Source organism: Gymnoscopelus microlampas (assembly GCF_963454915.1).
Source record: "Gymnoscopelus microlampas genome assembly, chromosome: 8".
Taxonomy (NCBI): domain Eukaryota; kingdom Metazoa; phylum Chordata; class Actinopteri; order Myctophiformes; family Myctophidae; genus Gymnoscopelus; species Gymnoscopelus microlampas.
This window is the reverse complement of record NC_139945.1, coordinates 632,728-653,230: the sequence shown is the minus strand read 5'-3', so window position 1 is coordinate 653,230 and position 20,503 is coordinate 632,728. Positions and strand designations below refer to the sequence as shown.

The following is a 20,503-nucleotide window of genomic DNA, read 5'->3' as shown; positions in this document are numbered from 1 at the left end:
ACACACACACACACACACACACACACACACACACACACACACACACACACACACACACACACACACACACACACACACACACACACACACACACACACACACACACACACACACACACACACACACACACACACACACACACCATCAATCTCAACTTTGCTAAGAGAAACATGTAAACATAGAGTAACTAGAGTAAATAGAGTAAATAGAGTAACTAGAGTATGTCTGATGTTGTTTCTGTATGATAGGTATTGACTGACCAAAGCATGATGACCATGCAGATACTGTATATCTGCTTGGTCAGCCAACAACATAATGTTCTCATAGTAAACCCTTACCTCTAGGACGGGGTTCGATTGCAGCAGTCTATCCTTGATGGTCTGGACCTTGTCACTAGCGGGACATGTGACGGCGTAGTACTGGAGGATCTTCTTAGAGGCCTCCGTCTTCCCCGCTCCGCTCTCTCCACTGATGAGGATGCACTGATCCTTCCTCTCTGTCCTCATGGAGCGGTACGAGTTATCTGACACCGCATAGCTGTAAGACAGGTAGTTATACTAGTTATTATTACATTACAGTCATTTAGCAGACGCTTTTATCCAAAGCGACTTACAACTAGAAAAAGTGCTCCTCGGAGCACAGGTCTCCGCCAGGTCAGGTAGGTTATTGTGGCCTCCTGGTGGCGCTATAATAGGATAATGTGAAAAGGGTGGCATTTCTTCAAAAAAAAAAAGCAAGGAAATTGCATGCTATGTTCATGATTTGAGGCATTTTGTTCAAAACGGAGTACTCCTGCAAACTTTGGAAGACATTTTTAGACAATCAGGATGGAATATGAAAAATCTGAAAAACGTGTTTCATTTAATGACTATAATGTGTACCGATTTGTGGGATTTTTGGACGAAATCGGTAGGAGTACTGTCAAAAAAAATTGCACAAATCGGCCTCCTGGTGGCGCTATAAAAGGCCCATGTGAAACATTTGGGGCAGAGGTTCTGCTGTGGCATCCAGGGAGTGTGTGTGCACAGTTTCACAGCGAGCAAGCCAACGGTGCCGGAGATTAGCTGTACACGGACGGACACACACACACACGGACGGACGGACAGGGGGCAAAACATACTCGCTCGCCATGCCTTTCGGCCTGGCGGAGACAATAAGTGCATTCAACATAGATAGGGAAGGAAAATACTAATCACCAGAAGTCTGAAGTGCATTTTCTTCTAAAACAAGCAACTAAGAGTATACCTAGTGCTAAGGTAAAAGTGCAATATATCAGCTACCTACTGTCTTAAACAGATGAGACAAATAGGAATATCAAACGAGCAAGAGATAAAACAAATAAGTGTATCAAATAAACAAGATCCAATAAAACAATAAAACAAGAGCTTAAACAAGTAGGCAAGGCTAAGAGGAAGGGTAGTGTTTCCTGAAGAGGTGGGTTTTCAGTGACTCTGCTGTCCTGACTTCAGTGGGAAGTTCATTCCACCACTGTGGGGCCAGAACAGAAAAAAGTCGTGACCGTGTGGATCGGCCAGAAGGACCCTTGAGTGACGAGAAAATCAGTCGCCCCGAGGTGGCAGACCGAAGTGGTCGGGCAGGGGTGTAAGCATCGACCATGGCCTGGAGGTAAGAAGGAGCTGTTCCTTTCACTGCCCTATAGGCTAGCACAAGGGTTTTAAACTGAATGTGAGCCGCTACGGGGAGCCAGTGTAGAGAACGGAGAAGGATAGTATTATACTAGTTATACTAGTTATAATGAGTTATCTGACACAGCATAGCTGGAAGAGAGGTTATACTAGTTATATTAGTTATAATGTGACTGGCATCTCAGCAGGTGTGTGCTGGCAGGTCGCTCAAAACGAGTGATTACCAACAGAAGAATATTGGGGGATTTTAGCAAATGTTTTGTAGGCGCTACCCACACGTTTAGCTGTGTTGCTCATTCCACAAATGCCCGATCCTTAAAAGCTGTACCTCGTTGTAAAGGTGACTAATCAACGATAACAATGATATAAAACACAATACCAATTGGTATTATTAAAGGGGAGAAATAATCAACCGAAGTGAAGTTTCCGAACGTGTTGTGGGCAGTTTATAAAGTTAGAAGCAATACAGGACAAGAGGTAGGTTAGCCTAAGAGGCACGGTGGGCTTAGAGATCTAACTATGTCCAGTTAGTGTTGAGATCTAATAGTAGAGATGTAACTATGACCAGTTAGTGTTGAGATCTAATAGTAGAGATGTAACTATGACCAGTTAGTGTTGAGATCTAATAGTAGAGATGTAACTATGACCAGTTAGTGTTGAGATCTAATAGTAGAGATGTAACTATGACCAGTTAGTGTTGAGATCTAATAGTAGAGATGTAACTATGACCAGTTAGTGTTGAGATCTAATAGTAGAGATGTAACTATGACCAGTTAGTGTTGAGATCTAATAGTAGAGATGTAACTATGACCAGTTAGTGTTGAGATCTAATAGTAGAGATGTAACTATGACCAGTTAGTGTTGAGATCTAATAGTAGAGATATAACTATGTCTGATCAGTTTAGAAGAGATAGAGAATTTAGGGATTTCACTTCCTGGATGTTCTTGGAAAAGTAACGTTTGTGAAGTCTCACACGACACAATAACAGAATGTAGCCCTGTACGACACAATAACAGAATGTAGCCCTGTACGGAACGACACAATAACAGAATGTAGCCCTGTACGACACAATAACAGAATGTAGCCCTGTACGGAACGACACAATAACAGAATGTAGCCCTGTACGACACAATAACAGAATGTAGCCCTGTACGACACAATAACAGAATGTAGCCCTGTACGACACAATAACAGAATGTAGCCCTGTACGACACAATAACAGAATGTAGCCCTGTACGGAACCCAGGACCATCCTGTTATGAATCATACTTTCATAATGGAGGAGTGTTACATTCATAATGGAACACAAGTAGAGGTACTGTATCTTAATGGAAAGTCAGTTTCATATTAGAACAGTGTGCCGTCATCATTTATCAACTCCTGTGTTGTTTCAGCCAGCAGAACACATAGCTGTGTGTGTGTGTGTGTGTGTGTGTGTGTGTGTGTGTAGAGGTCAGGTTAAGGTCAGGGGGAAGCCCTCTATCTTCTCTAAGGAGGAATCCTCTGTCTGTCCAACCGTCAGTCAACACTCTCTCTCCTGTCTGTCTGTCTGTCTGTCTGTCTGTCTGTCTGTCTGTCTGTCTGTCTGTCTGTCTGTCTGTCTGTCTGTCTGTCTGTCTGTCTGTCTGTCTGTCTGTCTGTCTGTCTGTCTGTCTGTCTGTCTGTCTGTCTGTCTGTCTGTCTGTCTGTCTGTCTCTCTCTCTCTCTCTCTCTCTCTCTCTCTCTCTCTCTCTCTCTCTCTCTCTCTCTCTCTCTCTCTCTCTCTCTCTCTCTCTCTCTCTCTCTCTCTCTCTCTCTCTCTCTCTCTCTCTCTCTCTCTCTCTCTCTCTCTCTCTCTCTCTCTCTCTCTCTCTCTCTCTCTCTCTCTCTCTCTCTCTCTCTCTCTCTCTCTCTCTCTCTCTCTCTCTCTCTCTCTCTCTCTCTCTCTCTCTCTCTCTCCAGAAGCCAAAATAACATCTTTCTTTCCACTCAGACAGAGAGAAAACATTTGGCCGTGCGAGCATACGCTAGAGAGAGAGAGAGAGACAGAGAGAGAGAGGCAGAGAGGCAGAGAGGCAGACAGACAGAGAGACAGACAGACAGACAGACAGACAGACAGACAGACAGACAGACAGACAGACAGACAGAGCAGAGTCAAACAGAAGCTCTACATCCCATAATGCTCTTATTGTTTCCATGGTGATGATGACATCATCGTTTCCATGGTGATGACATCCAGGGTGTGACGTGTGGGAATTCCCTGTTTGTTGTCACGGCAACGCCTTCAACAAAACACACTGCCTGCCTGTCTACCTGCCTGTCTACCTGCCTGTCTGCCTGTCTGCCTGCCTGTCTGCCTGTCTGCCTGCCTGCCTGTCTGCCTGCCTGTCTGCCTGTCTGCCTGCCTGCCTGTCTGTCTGCCTGCCTGCCTGTCTGCCCGTCACAGACACACACGCTAAAAACATGTGAGACACTCATGCTTTCTGCTTAAAGCAGAGATCATTGTTATCATTGATGAGTCACCTTTACAACGAGGTACAGCTTGTAACGATCGGGCATTGGTGGAATGAGCAACACAGCTAAACATGTGGCCGCGCCTCCAAACAATGAGCCAACGTGCTTCGTTCTGAGCAACCTGCCAGCACACACACACTGCTGAGAGGTGTGTGTGCCTTAGTGCTGCACAATTAGATCGCAATCTCGATTCAGACACCTATGCACCCATCTCATTTCTACATGATGGCGATTTTTTTAGATCTTGTATTTTGTCTCCGCCAGGAGACTATGTTTTCGTTCTCGTCCTTCCGTGTGTCCGCCAAGCTAACATTGGTCAAGCTTCACGTGACACGTGACAATATGTTGAAAGGGTGTGCTTTGATTGGCTAGCGAGACGCATGATGAAATAGAGACCTATAAATGGGTGTGTCACTTCAAAAGATCATTTATATCTTTTGAATTGAGGTAAGACAGGATTAATCAGGAACAGTACTGGCGGAGACCTGTGCTCCGAGGAGCACATTTTCTAGTTTAATACTTTTTTTAAATGTTTAATTTTTTGATTATTAGTTTTTGCTTCTTAATAATACTAACTTGTAATGTCAATCATACCTAAACAATGTAAAGCAAAACATACATATAAATTTAACATTAAATTAATAAATATATATATATAAATTTAATATATTTTTATATTTAAAAGAGAATGGTGTGAGAATCGTGATCTCAATTCTTATGGAGGAAAATCGTGATTCACATTTGAGCAAGAATCGTGCAGCGCTAAGAAGCTGGTGTTCCGTTATGCAGAGTAATAAAGGAACATCCGCACTCTCTTCAGTTATATTCTTGGTTTATTTTTTAGGGTGAACAGCCGCAGCAGACAGTCTATCTGGAGAAACGGACGCGTTTCTGCACGTCGGCCTTCCTCAGCGTTTCAAACTAGAATACATCAAACAGGATGTGACATATATAGCTATGCGATAGTGTACAGCTGATTCTCATTGGTGAATACAATTCACTTGCAATTCATAGTACTATTAGTGTTTACATTAAGCATTACACATAGTAATTGTTTAGTAAAAATATTCTTAAAGTCACCACAAATTCCACAACCAGAAACATCAATTCATAGAAAACATTTCATAGAAAACAATTCAATAATAACTCTTCATTCAGTCCCTTAGGGAACTCAGTATTTAATGCATGGATCCAGTAAGCCTCCCTTTGTAATAGGACCCGGTCTCTGTCCCCACCTCTTCTCAGTGGGTTGACTACTTCTAAACCTTGAAATCTTAGTGTACATATGTCATGTTTAGCCATATTATAATACCTGGCAACTGGAGACTTCTCGTCTTTATTTCTAATATTACTCTTGTGCTCCGTGATTCTGGTTTTTAATTCTCTTTTTGTCTTTCCCACATAGCAATAACCGCAGGGGCACTTTAAAAGATAAACTACATATTTTGTCTTACATGTAATTCTCCCTTTGACTTTAATTTTTTTTACCATTATGAGGGTGAGAGAAAGAGTCTCCTGTTATCATGGCATTACAATTAATACAACCTTTACATGGGAAATTCCCTGAGGGTATAGTAGATAAAAAGTGTTGAGGTTGAATATACACATCATTTTTTATTAGTTTATCGCTTATATTGTTTGCAAAAATTGGGGGGGGGGTGGAAAAAGCTTTTCCTACCACTGGATCGCTGGACAGTATGTGCCAGTGTTTTTTGACCACCTGTTTAATGGGTTGGGAGATAGGGGAAAATGTAGTTGTCATAACTATAGGTTGTCTGTTTGAAGCAAAAGAAGATTTAGGAGCAAGGAGACTGGTTCTATCAAGAGGCTTGATTTTAGACTTACTATTAGTTAAAATATGTTCGGTATAACCTCTTTCTCTAAACCTACTGCACATTTCTGTAGACTGACTATCAAAATCAGATTCACTGTTACAGATTCTTTTAAGTCTTAACATTTGGCTATATGGTAACCCTCTTTTTAGACTAGAAGGGTGATAGCTAGAAAAATGAAAATAGTTGTTTTGATCGGTCTTTTTACGGTACACTGTTGTCTGAATCCCTCTATTTGTTTTTTTAACACATACATCTAAGAAGTTAACAGTTTCTTGACTGGCTTCTAAAGTGAACTTAATGGAGGGTAATCTTGAGTTCATGTAATCTGTAAACTCTTTCAACATTTCAGAAGAACCACAAAAAATAAAAAATATATCATCAATGTACCTAAACCAGCCTTTTAACTGAGTACTAAAGGGGTTGTCTTTATACACATAGTCTTCTTCAAATTTACCCATAAACAAATTCGCGTAATTTGGGGCGAAAGGGCTACCCATTGAAACACCTTGTTTTTGGAGATAGAACTCATTGTCGAAATTGAAATAATTTTTTGTAAGGACCACATTGGCCAAGTTCATGATAAGGTCTGTAGGAGGTGACTGAGTCACTCTTGACTCCATATAATATTTGAGGGCTTCTAAACCTTCTTGATGAGGTACATTTGTATAAAGGCTGGCTACGTCCATGGTGCATATATACTCAGAATCTGAGATATCTCCTAAGGACTTTAACTTGTTTAAAATTATGCAGAGTGACAGCATTATGTGGTGTCTGTTCAGGTGTCAGTCACACACCTGTGACTGACACACACACACACACACACACACACACACACACACACACACACACACACACACACACACACACACCTGTGACTGCGCTGCACGATTCTGTGTGTGTGTGTGTGTGTGTGTGTGTGTGTGTGTGTGTGTGTGTGTGTGTGTGTGTGTGTGTGTGTGTGTGTGTGTGGTGTGGTGTGTGGTGTGTGGTGTGTGGTGTGTGTGTGTGTGTGTGTGCGTGCGTGCGTGCGTGCGTGCGTGCGTGCGTGCGTGCGTGCGTGCGTGCGTGCGTGCGTGTGTACTTACATGTGTGGTGAGACCTCGTAGAAGTTAACCCCTCGGTATCTCTCCATGTGGTTCTTGGTATAAATCTCCAGATCCTTGTAAGGGTTAACAGAGACCAGCACCGACCCAATGTATGTCTGTAATATAATAATAATAATATTAATATGAATTATTAATAACACAGAGACCTGTACCAACCCAATGTATGTCTGTAATATAATAATAATAATAATAATAATAATATTAATATTAATTATTAATAACACTGAGACCTGTACCCTATGTATGTCTGTAATATAATAATAATAATATTAATATTAATTATTAATAACACTGAGACCTGTACCCTATGTATGTCTGTAATATAATAATAATAATAATATTAATATTCATTATTAATAACACTGAGACCTGTACCCTATGTATGTCTGTAATATAATAATAATAATATTAATATTAATTATTAATAACACAGAGACCTGTACCAACCCAATGTATGTCTGTAATAATAATAATAATAATAATAAAACTACTTTATAAGGGTTGACTCGACTGACACCAAAACTGAATGCATGTCTGAGCCCTGAACCCAACCTGGGCCAAAATATCCACACGTCCATTTAAAATGCATGGACCCGAAAGGACCCGACGACCAGCTTTGTATTATTATTATTTTTACATTACCCTCTTTAACGTTCGGTTTTAAAATGAGACATATGTGTCTCCTAAATCCATATGGTCTGTTCTGTCATATTGAATGAACCTCGTTTAAACAGCCGGTTGAAACGCTGTCTGCAGCACAGAGCGGAACGCAGCTAGTCTGTGATTTCTCTGTTGGGGCGGGGGGAGCAGGAGGTGACTCACACACATGGCTAATTTGAATATCAGGGTGATTTTAGCATTAAATGAGCTCCGGGTCCAGTATGGGTCTACCAGGTGTGATATATTAGAATTATCCTCGGTCCTGCTTCGGGCCAGGTCCAATTATCCACAGGTACGTTTCGGACCGGGTCAAATTTGTTTGACCCGTGCTACCCTTTAATGTGTGTGTGTGCAGTTCCTCGTCTGTCGGTCCAACGGTGCTGGAGATTAGCTTTACACACACACACACACACACACACACACACACACACACACACACACACACACACACACACACACACACACACACACACACACACACACACACACACACACACACACACACACACACACACACACACACACACCAGTGTTGATTTTGAGAGCAGATTTTGATTTAGTTTTAGTCATATTTTAGTCATTGTCTCCGCCAGGAGACTATGTTTTCGTTCTCGTCCTTCCGTGTGTCCACCAAGCTAACATTGGTCAAGCTTCACGTGACACGTGACAATATGTTGAAAGGGTGTGCTTTGATTGGCTAGCGAGACGCATGATGAAATAGAGTCTATAAATAGGTGTGTCACTTCCAAAAATCATTTATATGTTTTGAAGTGACACACCTATCCATCAGCCAAGCTAACATTGGTCAGGTGACACGTGACAATATGTAATATTGACAGGATTAATGGAGAGTCTCTTTTCCTCTCCGTCCGTCTCTATGTGTCCGTCTGAGAACACCCAACATTGGTCAAGCTTCACGTGACATCACAATATGTAATATAAATAGCTTAGACAGGATCAATCAGGAACAGTGCTTTCCAGTACAAACTGAGATCACAGCTGAGATTCTAATTTTAGTAAGAATTAGAACATTTCTAGAAAACTATGGTTAAAGATAGAGTAAGTGATTTCCTTTGGTTAAAATAGCACGGGTCTGCTGGCAGACACATTTTCTAGTTCTGAAATGTTTTAGTTTTTGTCTAGTTTTAGTCGACTAAATATCATCAGATTATAGTCGACTAAATCTACAGTTGATTTAGTCGACTAAAATGTATTTTTGCGGTGCCTTGATGGCGTCGTAATGGCTGATTTAACAGTTGGTTGCATGCTGAAAATAGCCGATCTACAAGCTCACAACGCGTCGCAGCGCGACGCGTTGTGAGCTTGTAGATCAGCTATTTTCAGAGCGCAACACCCGAGCGCAACCAAACATAAAACATCTTGTGTTTTAGTTCTACTGGAACATTTTTGTTTCTTTTTTATTTGTTGACGAAATTGTCAATACATTTAGTCTTAGTTTTAGTCATTGTAGCTTAGTTTATATTTTGTTTCTATTTAGTTTTCATCAGTGAAAAAAGTTTTTTTATTCGTCACAATTTTAGTCGACGAAATCAACACTGATGGACACATGGACGCACAGGGGCGAAAACAACCTTTTGCAATGTCAATTTTAAAGGTGGTGTAGACGTAATAATATTAATAATGATAATAATTGACTCACATAGATGAGGTTCTCTTTGAAGCGCTTGCGGAGGTTCTCTATGAAGGCCGCCTCGCTGGTGAAGTTCTCCAAGAGGACAAAGTCCTGGACCCCCACCCTGTCCCTGGCTGTAAGAGCAGACTCCATCATCTGGCCAACCCCGTTGCTGGACACCACCTAGAGGACAGACAGAGACAGGACATCCATACTGTTAGAGATACATACATTATGTTTAGCCCCCCCCCATGGTACGTAGGCTGGTCTTGAGGGGGGGGGGGTTTGAGGAGGTTGAGAGTGGAGGGTTGTTGTGGGGAGACTAGTTCCTTGCGGTAGGAAGGAGCGTTGCCATGGAGACACTGATGAGTCATTGTATTCAGAGTCACTTTATTGTCACTTAGATGCACTGCTGAGGTAGTTATGTAACACTATGTTACATAACTATATAACTGTTTGCTTTTTCAATAAATAGAAGTGCTGGTGTTGATACTGTGGATGACTTTATTTGATCTGTTTAAAGGGATTCTAGGCAAGTTCAGAGATCAAAAAAAGAAAAAAACGGTTGTCAAACAGTTAGTACCGTTGACTGACAACCCCAGTTCATTCTCCTTCAGCCAATCAGCAGCTCCTTTTCCCCATCTCCAGCCAATATGACGCAGGGGGACTTTTGAAAGGGCCATGCCGAAAATAGGTTGCTTTATTCGGATACATACGTGGCACTGCCCGTCCCTGCCGGTTCTCTGAATTATTATTTTTTAATAGCGGCTCTGTCATGATTATGAAGTTAAACAATTAAATTCTATCCAAACTATATCTTAAAAGTAAATTCTGTGCCTCAAAAAAGAAGTTTGAGATCGATTTAAAACCGAAAGTAAAAAGTAAAAACAGCCCACAGAAAACAATGGCGGCTCGTTCAATTTTTGTAGGCCGCACTCGGTTCCATTTGGTTTCACTCGAACAGTTCACACGGACACGGACGCGCACATGCGTGCGTTTCATTTAGGTCCCGGACAGGGCCGGATATCCGGATGTCAAAACATAAATAGTAGGAAAATAGGGATTTCAGAAAGAGGACTGTGTTTCAATGCAGGAAAACACCCCAGCATCATTATATAGTGGCTGATAGAGGGGAAAAAATGCAAATGATATATATATATATAAATATTTTTTTAATGTAGGCTTAATGTTGCCTAGAATCCCTTGTTTGTCACACACACACACACACACACACACACACACACACACACACACACACACACACACACACTTATTCCGTCCGGGAAGAGACAGGAAGCCAGTGGAGTGAACAGAGGATGGGCTTTTGCATAGTAGTGTATATCTGTCATGATTCGATGAATTGAGTACAAAGGACCACAATGGAAACAAGCCATAGTGCTTTCTTGGGTTATAAATCCTTTTAACAGACCTTGTTATTGAACTGTACTTTACTGTGCTTGTCTTTGGAAACCAAAAAAAAAAAAAGTATTCAATCAATCAAGGGTGTGTTTGTGTTTACACAACTCTCATCAGGATCCTAGCAGATCTATTCAGGATCTACTGGAGCCTCTTGGTAGAGATCTCCATGATAGTAGAAGAAGAAATTAAACGGTTATGTAATAATGGTGTCCCATCCACGCGCACGCACACACACGCACGCACACGCACACACACACACACACACACACACACACACACACACACACACACACACACACACACAGGAATAGAAAGTAGCATGAGAGTGCGGAGGCAGGGAGGAGAGCAGAGGAAAGTTGTCAATTAAATGACATAAATAAAGACATTATGTCCTCTATACTGTTATAAATAAAGACATTATGTCCTCTATACTGTTATAAATAAAGACATTATGTCCTCTATACTGTTATAAATAAAGACATCATGTCCTCTATACTGTTATAAATAAAGACATCATGTCCTCTATACTGTTATAAATAAAGACATCATGTCCTCTATACTGTTATAAATAAAGACATCATGTCCTCCATACTGTTATAAATAAAGACATCATGTCCTCCATACTGTTATAAATAAAGACATTATGTCCTCTATACTGTTATAAATAAAGACATTATGTCCTCTATACTGTTATAAATAAAGACATTATGTCCTCTATACTGTTATAAATAAAGACATTATGTCCTCTATACTGTTATAAATAAAGACATTATGTCCTCTATACTGTTATAAATAAAGACATCATGTCCTCTATACTGTTATAAATAAAGACATCATGTCCTCCATACTGTTATAAATAAAGACATCCTGTTCTCGGACTGGGGCCCATGACCCACCTCTCTCCCACTCACTTTGCCAGCCTAGGCTGGCTCAGGGTGGAAGACAGGGTTAAACAACTAAAAATGGGACTGGCCTTCAAAATCGTAAATGCAGATTTGCCCGAAATGCCCCCTATACCCGCATATCTGTCTAAATACCTCCAAAAAGTCAGACAATCTGTCAAAACAACAATCTGGTACCACCCACCCATAAAACAAACATGGGCAAATTCTCCTTCTACAGCACGGCCACCAAGGTATGGAATAGTCTAACCCCATCCCTCAAAAAATGCAGTTCGCTGGGCTCATTCAAAACAGCCCTAAAAACTCATCTTTCTGGAGGCCTAAAGAGGAGCTAGTACCAGTTTCCCGTAAGACAGACGACCCTCCTCCCATTTTTTTTTTTTCCTGTAAATTTTTATCCCTCGATTTTGTAACCCTTTTTTTCACCTGGTGCCAATTTGCTAAGTGATCCTGGGCACTACACTCCCCCCACCAGCCTAGGGAGGCCAGGGCCGAGCTCATGCCTCCTTCAATGCATGAGAGCCAACTGACCTTCTTATCACCTGACAGGGGGGAGTTTCCCTGGTAGGACGTAGCGCGTGGAAGGAACACGTTATTCCAACCAGTTCCTTTCCCCTCCATCAGGCGCCCCGGCTGACCAGGGGGAGGAGTTTAGAGACCAGGATTACTACATGTTTTTGTGAGGGTATTAACTACCCTAGGAGACACGGGGACATTTTTTTGTATATATATTTTTACTCTAATTTACTCTACTTTTTTTTGTACAAAGTGTTACTTTTTCTCTGTATATTTTTCTGTTGTTATTGAACTGTTTGGTTGCTACTATATATGTCTATGAAATTAATACCAAGGACCCCAATGGAAACAAGTCAGCAAAGTATTATAAATGTAACTGTGATGTTTTACATTCTTTTTGCCTGATAACATTTTCAATCAATCAATCAGTCCTCTATACTGTTATAAATAAAGACATTATGTCCTCCATACTGTTATAAATAAAGACATTATGTCCTCTATACTGTTATAAATAAAGACATTATGTCCTCTATACTGTTATAAATAAATACATTATGTCCTCTATACTGTTATAAATAAAGACATCATGTCCTCTATACTGTTATAAATAAAGACATTATGTCCTCTATACTGTTATAAATAAAGACATCATGTCCTCTATACTGTTATAAATAAAGACATCATGTCCTCTATACTGTTATAAATAAAGACATTATGTCCTCCATACTGTTATAAATAAAGACATCATGTCCTCTATACTGTTATAAATAAAGACATTATGTCCTCTATACTGTTATAAATAAAGACATTATGTCCTCTATACTGTTATAAATAAAGACATTATGTCCTCCATACTGTTATAAATAAAGACATCATGTCCTCTATACTGTTATAAATAAAGACATTATGTCCTCTATACTGTTATAAATAAAGACATTATGTCCTCTATACTGTTATAAATAAAGACATTATGTCCTCTATACTGTTATAAATAAAGACATTATGTCCTCTATACTGTTATAAATAAAGACATTATGTCCTCTATACTGTTATAAATAAAGACATCATGTCCTCTATACTGTTATAAATAAAGACATTATGTCCTCCATACTGTTATAAATAAAGACATTATGTCCTCTATACTGTTATAAATAAAGACATTATGTCCTCCATACTGTTATAAATAAAGACATTATGTCCTCCATACTGTTATAAATAAAGACATCATGTCCTCTATACTGTTATAAATAAAGACATTATGTCCTCCATACTGTTATAAATAAAGACATCATGTCCTCTATACTGTTATAAATAAAGACATTATGTCCTCTATACTGTTATAAATAAAGACATTATGTCCTCTATACTGTTATAAATAAAGACATCATGTCCTCTATACTGTTATAAATAAAGACATCATGTCCTCTATACTGTTATAAATAAAGACATTATGTCCTCCATACTGTTATAAATAAAGACATCATGTCCTCTATACTGTTATAAATAAAGACATTATGTCCTCTATACTGTTATAAATAAAGACATTATGTCCTCTATACTGTTATAAATAACACATTGTAAATAAAGAGTGCTAGCTTGCAGTGAAGAGTCAACAGAGATATCTTGTATTGGGTTCTGAAGAGACAGGAAGCCAGTGTAGAGAACAGAGGATGTGTGTGTGTTTACACACTCTCATCAGGATCCTATCAGATCTGTTCTGGATCTACTGGAGCCTCTGAAGGCTCTTGCTAGGGATCCCCATGAGAAGCAGAAATGATACGATGATGTAATAATGATGTCATCAAGGTGACAGACTTTTCTTTTTGCACCAGTGTGATGTCAATAAAGGTCAATGAGGTCATGGAGCACTTCCTGTTCCATGACCTCCACTAACATCCTGGAAGACTTGGGACGTGTGTGTGCACACACACACACACACACACACACACAACGTAATAAAGAAAGGATGAAACCTTAGACAACATTAACCATGGTCCATTTGGTTCCATTTATACTCTCAGAGTTATACAATATGTAGTGGTGGGTCCCTGCTTCATCTCTCTGTCAGCTACTTGTAAGTAAAAGTATCAGTACCAGAATGTAGAAATACTTGAAATTAAAATGTACTTAAAAAAAGTACCAAAAGTAGAAAGTACTCATTATGCAGAATGTCCCATTTCACAGGTTTCAAATGTTCACAACGCGTCGCATCGCAGACTCCTCACAGTGGAGTCAGTGCTGCGCTGTGAGCTTGTAGATCTGCTATTTTCAAATAGCCAAAGTTGAAATATGGCTGAAGTGGTTAATGTTTGTTTTGTAATAATAATCAAAATTAATAATCAAAATTGGACATACTCAAGTAAAAATACCTCACAATTGTAATTAAGTACTGTACTTGAGTAAATGTACTTTAGTTACTTTACACCACTGCTAATCTGACAGCAAACACAAAGTCCACAAGCAGAGAAAAAAAGAGTTATCTGTTGATCCAAAGTCTAACTGGTCACACCCAGGATATACATTACATCACACTGTATATAAATGGTAAATGGTGCATTTATATAACGCTTTTATCCAAAGCGCTTTACATTGATTGTGCCATTAACCCATTCATACACATTCACATTCACACACACATTCACACACACATTCACACACACATTCACACACACATTCACACACACATTCACACACACATTCATACACACATTCACACACACATTCACACACCGATGGAGGAGGAAACCATACAAGGCACCAAGCTGCTCATCAGGAGCAATTAGGGGTTCAGCGTCTTGCTCAAGGACACTTCCACACTAACTCTAGGGGAGCGCCCCAGCCCGGGATCGAACTGGGAACCTTGTGGTTTTCCAGTTCACTCTACCCGGCCACTCTACCCCTGAGTCACTGTCGCCCCAGTAAAGTATGATATTAACATATATATAGATATATAGATAAATCAAACTCACATCCTTCAGATTGTTGATACTCTGACCCATGGACACATTACCCAGAATGCCGTGCTGACCTGTGGACACATTACCCAGAATGCCGTGGTCTGAGATGGTAGCCTGGGTTTTACGCATCAGATCACGAAGATTCCCCAAATCCATGATTAACCCTTAAGTTCTCTGTGTGTTATGACCGTCTGACACAGAGAACAGCTACTATATGAAGACTTAGAGCACACACACACACACACGCACGCACGCACGCACGCACGCACGCACACACACACACACACACACACACACGCGCGCCACACACACACACACACACACACACACAGAGAAGAGCAGGTGCAAGGTGTTATGTTGTTATGAAGCCATTAACCACTTCCCTAAGGAAGAGAGAGAGAGAGAGAGAGAGAAGGTAGAGAGAGCTACACTATTAAGGAGAGAGAGAGAGAGAGAGAGAGAGAGAGAGAGAGAGAGAGAGAGAGAGATACAGAGAGAGAGACAGAGAGAGAGAGAGAGAAAGAGACAGAGAGATACAGAGACAGAGAGAGACAGACAGAGACACAGAGAGAGAGAGAGAGAGAGAGAGAGAGAGAGAGAGAGAGAGAGAGAGAGAGACACAGAGAGATACAGAGAGATACAGAGACAGACAGAGACAGAGAGAGACAGACAGAGACAGAGAGTCAGTACTGCTGTATGGAGCAGAGACATGGACCCTCACAGAACAACAGTAAAGGGTCTCTGGAGTTGTGTCTCTTATTATTAAAGTATTTTGACAGACAGGTAGAGGAAGTAATGTAGAAGAGAGAGAGGAGGGAGAGAAGAGATTCCATTCCTGTTCCATCATCTAATTGTGTTTAGATCTAACAATCCTCCTAAACATTCCACACTGAAACGCCCTGGAATGATTCAACACAACACAACAACGCAACACAACACAACTCAACTCAACTCAACACAACACAAGTTAACGCTTCAATAATTACCGTCTCCCCATGCATTATGTCTTGCATTTATGCCACCCTGTATGTACCAGGGAGGAGCCAGTACTAATGGTGCCACCCTGTATGTACCAGGGAGGAGCCAGTACTAATGGTGCCATCCTGTATGTACCAGGGAGGAGCCAGTACTAATGGTGTCACCCTGTATGTACCAGGGAGGAGCCAGTACTAATGGTGCCATCCTGTATGTACCAGGGAGGAGCCAGTACTAATGGTGCCACCCTGTATGTACCAGGGAGGAGCCAGTACTAATGGTGCCACCCTGTATGTACCAGGGAGGAGCCAGTACTAATGGTGCCATCCTGTATGTACCAGGGAGGAGCCAGTACTAATGGTGCCACCCTGTATGTACCAGGGAGGAGCCAGTACTAATGGTGCCATCCTGTATGTACCAGGGAGGAGCCAGTACTAATGGTGCCACCCTGTATGTACCAGGGAGGAGCCAGTACTAATGGTGCCACCCTGTATGTACCAGGGAAGAGCCAGTACTAATGGTGCCACCCTGTATGTACCAGGGAGGAGCCAGTACTAATGGTGCCATCCTGTATGTACCAGGGAGGAGCCAGTACTAATGGTGCCACCCTGTATGTACCAGGGAGGAGCCAGTACTAATGGTGCCACCCTGTATGTACCAGGGAGGAGCCAGTACTAATGGTGTCACCCTGTATGTACCAGGGAGGAGCCAGTACTAATGGTGCCATCCTGTATGTACCAGGGAGGAGCCAGTACTAATGGTGCCATCCTGTATGTACCAGGGAGGAGCCAGTACTAATGGTGCCATCCTGTATGTACCAGGGAGGAGCCAGTACTAATGGTGCCACCCTGTATGTACCAGGGAGGAGCCAGTACTAATGGTGCCACCCTGTATGTACCAGGGAGGAGCCAGTACTAATGGTGCCATCCTGTATGTACCAGGGAGGAGCCAGTACTAATGGTGCCATCCTGTATGTACCAGGGAGGAGCCAGTACTAATGGTGCCACCCTGTATGTACCAGGGAGGAGCCAGTACTAATGGTGCCATCCTGTATGTACCAGGGAGGAGCCAGTACTAATGGTGCCATCCTGTATGTACCAGGGAGGAGCCAGTACTAATGGTGCCACCCTGTATGTACCAGGGAGGAGCCAGTACTAATGGTGCCACCCTGTATGTACCAGGGAGGAGCCAGTACTAATGGTGCCATCCTGTATGTACCAGGGAGGAGCCAGTACTAATGGTGCCACCCTGTTCATACAGTATATAAGGAGCAGTTCAAGGTACAGTGTGTGTTTCTGTCCTCCATGCTTCCCCTGTGCGTGCGTGCGTGCGTGCGTGCGTGCGTGCGTGCGTACGTGCGTGCGTGCGTGCGTGTTTTTATTTTCTTGATAGTCAGTGTGCTATGACAATATTAAGTTTAATCATGACACCACATCAAAATGGAATATTTACTGATTGATTTCCTATAAACATAACGTTCTCCTTTATAAATATTGTCTTTCACATCAGGATGTAATATATCTATAATGATCATTAGACTCATCTACTCACAGACCAGCAGCATCGTCATGTCATTTGCATACAGATGTGAGGGGAATTCATTTAATCAACAACATCTTTTTAGTATTTCATTTAATGGGAAAAGTCTTCCTCATCAAAAGTCTGTGTTATAGTGCTTTGGATGAAAGCTTTGTATAAAATACAGCATTTAGGACTTTATAGAGATTATAATCTAAGAGATAATGTGTGTGTTCATCTCCTATTGTCTGGATGTTTGATGACATGTGACCTTGACCTTACGTCTGATCAACACCTGTGTGCGTGCGTGCGTGCGTGCGTGCGTGCGTGCGTGCGTGCGTGCGTGCGTGCGTGCGTGCGTGCGTGCGTGCGTGCGTGCGTGCGTGCGTGCGTGCGTGCGTGCGTGCGTGCGTGCGTGCGTGCGTGCGTGCGTGCGTGTAGTTGACCTGCCTGCTCAGGATGTTGATGACTTTATGATGTGTTGACTCAAAGCTCATATCAGACACTCTGTTAATATTAAGTACATTATATATGAGGAAGTAGATTTTAGTTTTTCCCTTAAAGGAATAGTTCACTCAAAAACTGTTTCATCATTCAGATGGTTGATAAACTGTGCTTTTATAGAGCAGCTTTATCCAACATGCTTTACAATGTAGCGCGCGCACACACACACACACACACACACACACACACACACACACACACACACACACACACACACACACACACACGGCGCTCATTAGCGGTTAGATTACTGTAACCATAGAAACAGTGAGTGGGATGCTTTCCCCTCCCATCCCTGGGGAGCATGGTGATGTCATCACATCTGATGTCACAATAATGTGTTTCATAATTTGGTCTTAATCGTTTCCATGTAGAAAAAGTTCCAGACTTTTTCAAATATTAAAGAAAGCAGAGATAGCAGATCTACAAGCTTTACAACGCGTCACAAAGTGACACATTTTGACAGAGACATGTCAGTCATGTCTTTGTATGTTTAAGTTATTTGTCATAATTCACACATGTGCAGAAAATGTCATTTTCATTCATATGTTCTGATGCCAAAAACAACAATTAAATTGTTGATGGCAGTTATGTGTCAGTGTTGGGAAAAGTACTAAAAGGTTTGAAAATAGCAGATCTACAAGCTCACAACGCGTCGCGATGCGACGCGTTGTGAGCTTGTAGATCTGCTATTTTCAAATAGCCTAGGTATAAAATAGGGCTAAAGTGGTTAATGTATGTTTTATAATGTAATAATTTATATCAGCAAAGTAACTAGTAACTAAAGTTTTCAAATCATTGTAAAAGTGCAGTACTTAAGTAAATGTACTTAGTTACTTTCCACTGAATTTAGATAACATGTCATGCAGACAGATTCATCTGGAATCCTATAGTGTGTATAGTTTCAATGTACACATCATACTATAATTCTAGTAACCTCTGTAGTAGTGGTGAGTACGTGAGTGAAGATACCCGGTTCTCCTCAGTGGCTGGACCAATTGCTCTGATTTTGCACACAGCCATTGACCATTACCATCTGAACGCAACTGTGGAGCCCGTTTTTCAATTTCATCAAATCTCAGCTTCTTATTAGCGTTTTTGTGTCAAACACTGTCGCCATGGTTACAGGGCTGCCCAGCTATGGGACGAACTGCCTCCCGGGTTGCCAGATCATGTGCGCATATCTCCCCCACGGATGCGCTGCGCCGACCGGGTATGGTCTAGTTATTATAATTTGTCTTAGCTCCACTTGGAAGTGGAGCTAACTATGAAAGTCTGCTCGGCTTGTGTGTGTGTCTGTGTGCAGTGCACTGCCTGGGTGCGGCCAACAGAGTGCGCCAGAGTGTAGCTACAGTCAAAACACAAACAAACACACACACACAAAGTCTGTAAATATACAATATTTTCGAGCTGCGTTCGCTTCCAGCGTTGCGCGTCTTACTTGTGATATTCTACTGTTTAGACTGATGATAGGTTCTTGGTCCTAGATTACTATTCATATACATTTTATGTATTACCTCGTGTTTATCTTGATTACTGTAAATCACTCTGGATTAACTCACTGAGTGCCATTAACGTGTTTCACGTGTTTTTGAAAAATTAGTAAAAAAAAAAAAAAAAAGTTTTTTTTTTTTTTTTTTTTTTTTTTTTTAAACATGTGCTGGCACTGGGACAACATCATTCTGAAATAATTCTGGCAATGCTGGCACTCAATGAGTTAAGAGCGTCTGATACATACATGGTGCATTTATATAGCGCTTTTATCCAAAGCTCCAGTGTCTTGCTCAAGGACATGGTATGTAAATGGTATATGGTGCATTTATAAAGCGCTTTTGTCCAAAGCGCTTTACATAGATTGTGCATTACATTCACACACACACACACACACACACACACACACACACACACACACAGATGGAGGAGGAAACCATTCAAGGCACCAACCTGTTCATCAGGAACAGTTAGAGGTTCAGTGTGTTGCTCAAGGACACTTCTACACTAACTCTTCAGGGGGAACCAGGGATCAAACCGAGAACCTCACGGTTCACCATCCTAACCACTCTACCACTGAGACACTGACACCCTGATTCATTCATCCAGGCTATGGGAACATGTTGTTATGATTCATTCATCCAGGCTATGGGAACATGTTGTTATGGTTCATTCATCCAGGCTATGGGAACATGTTGTTATGATTCATTCATCCAGGCTATGGGAACATGATGTTATGGTTCATTCATCCAGGCTATGGGAACATGTTGTTATGGTTCATTCATCCAGGCTATGGGAACATGTTGTTATGATTCATTCATCCAGGCTATGGGAACATGATGTTATG

The 20,503-nt window shown here is 41.3% G+C and overlaps 1 protein-coding gene across 2 annotated transcripts in view; it reads right to left on the bottom strand.

Annotated features, from left to right (window-relative positions):
- Nucleotides 1-20,503, bottom strand: part of LOC311049883 (unconventional myosin-Ic-like) — a 117,109-nt gene that overhangs the window by 55,321 nt on the left and 41,285 nt on the right. For both annotated transcript variants that reach the window (XM_084063790.1, XM_084063791.1), the window contains exons 2-4: nt 9,402-9,557; nt 7,061-7,176; nt 339-537 (exon numbers count right to left, since the gene is read on the bottom strand). In XM_084063790.1, the coding sequence (XP_083919916.1) occupies nt 339-537; nt 7,061-7,176; nt 9,402-9,557 (471 nt within the window). The remainder of the gene's footprint in view (nt 1-338; nt 538-7,060; nt 7,177-9,401; nt 9,558-20,503) is intronic.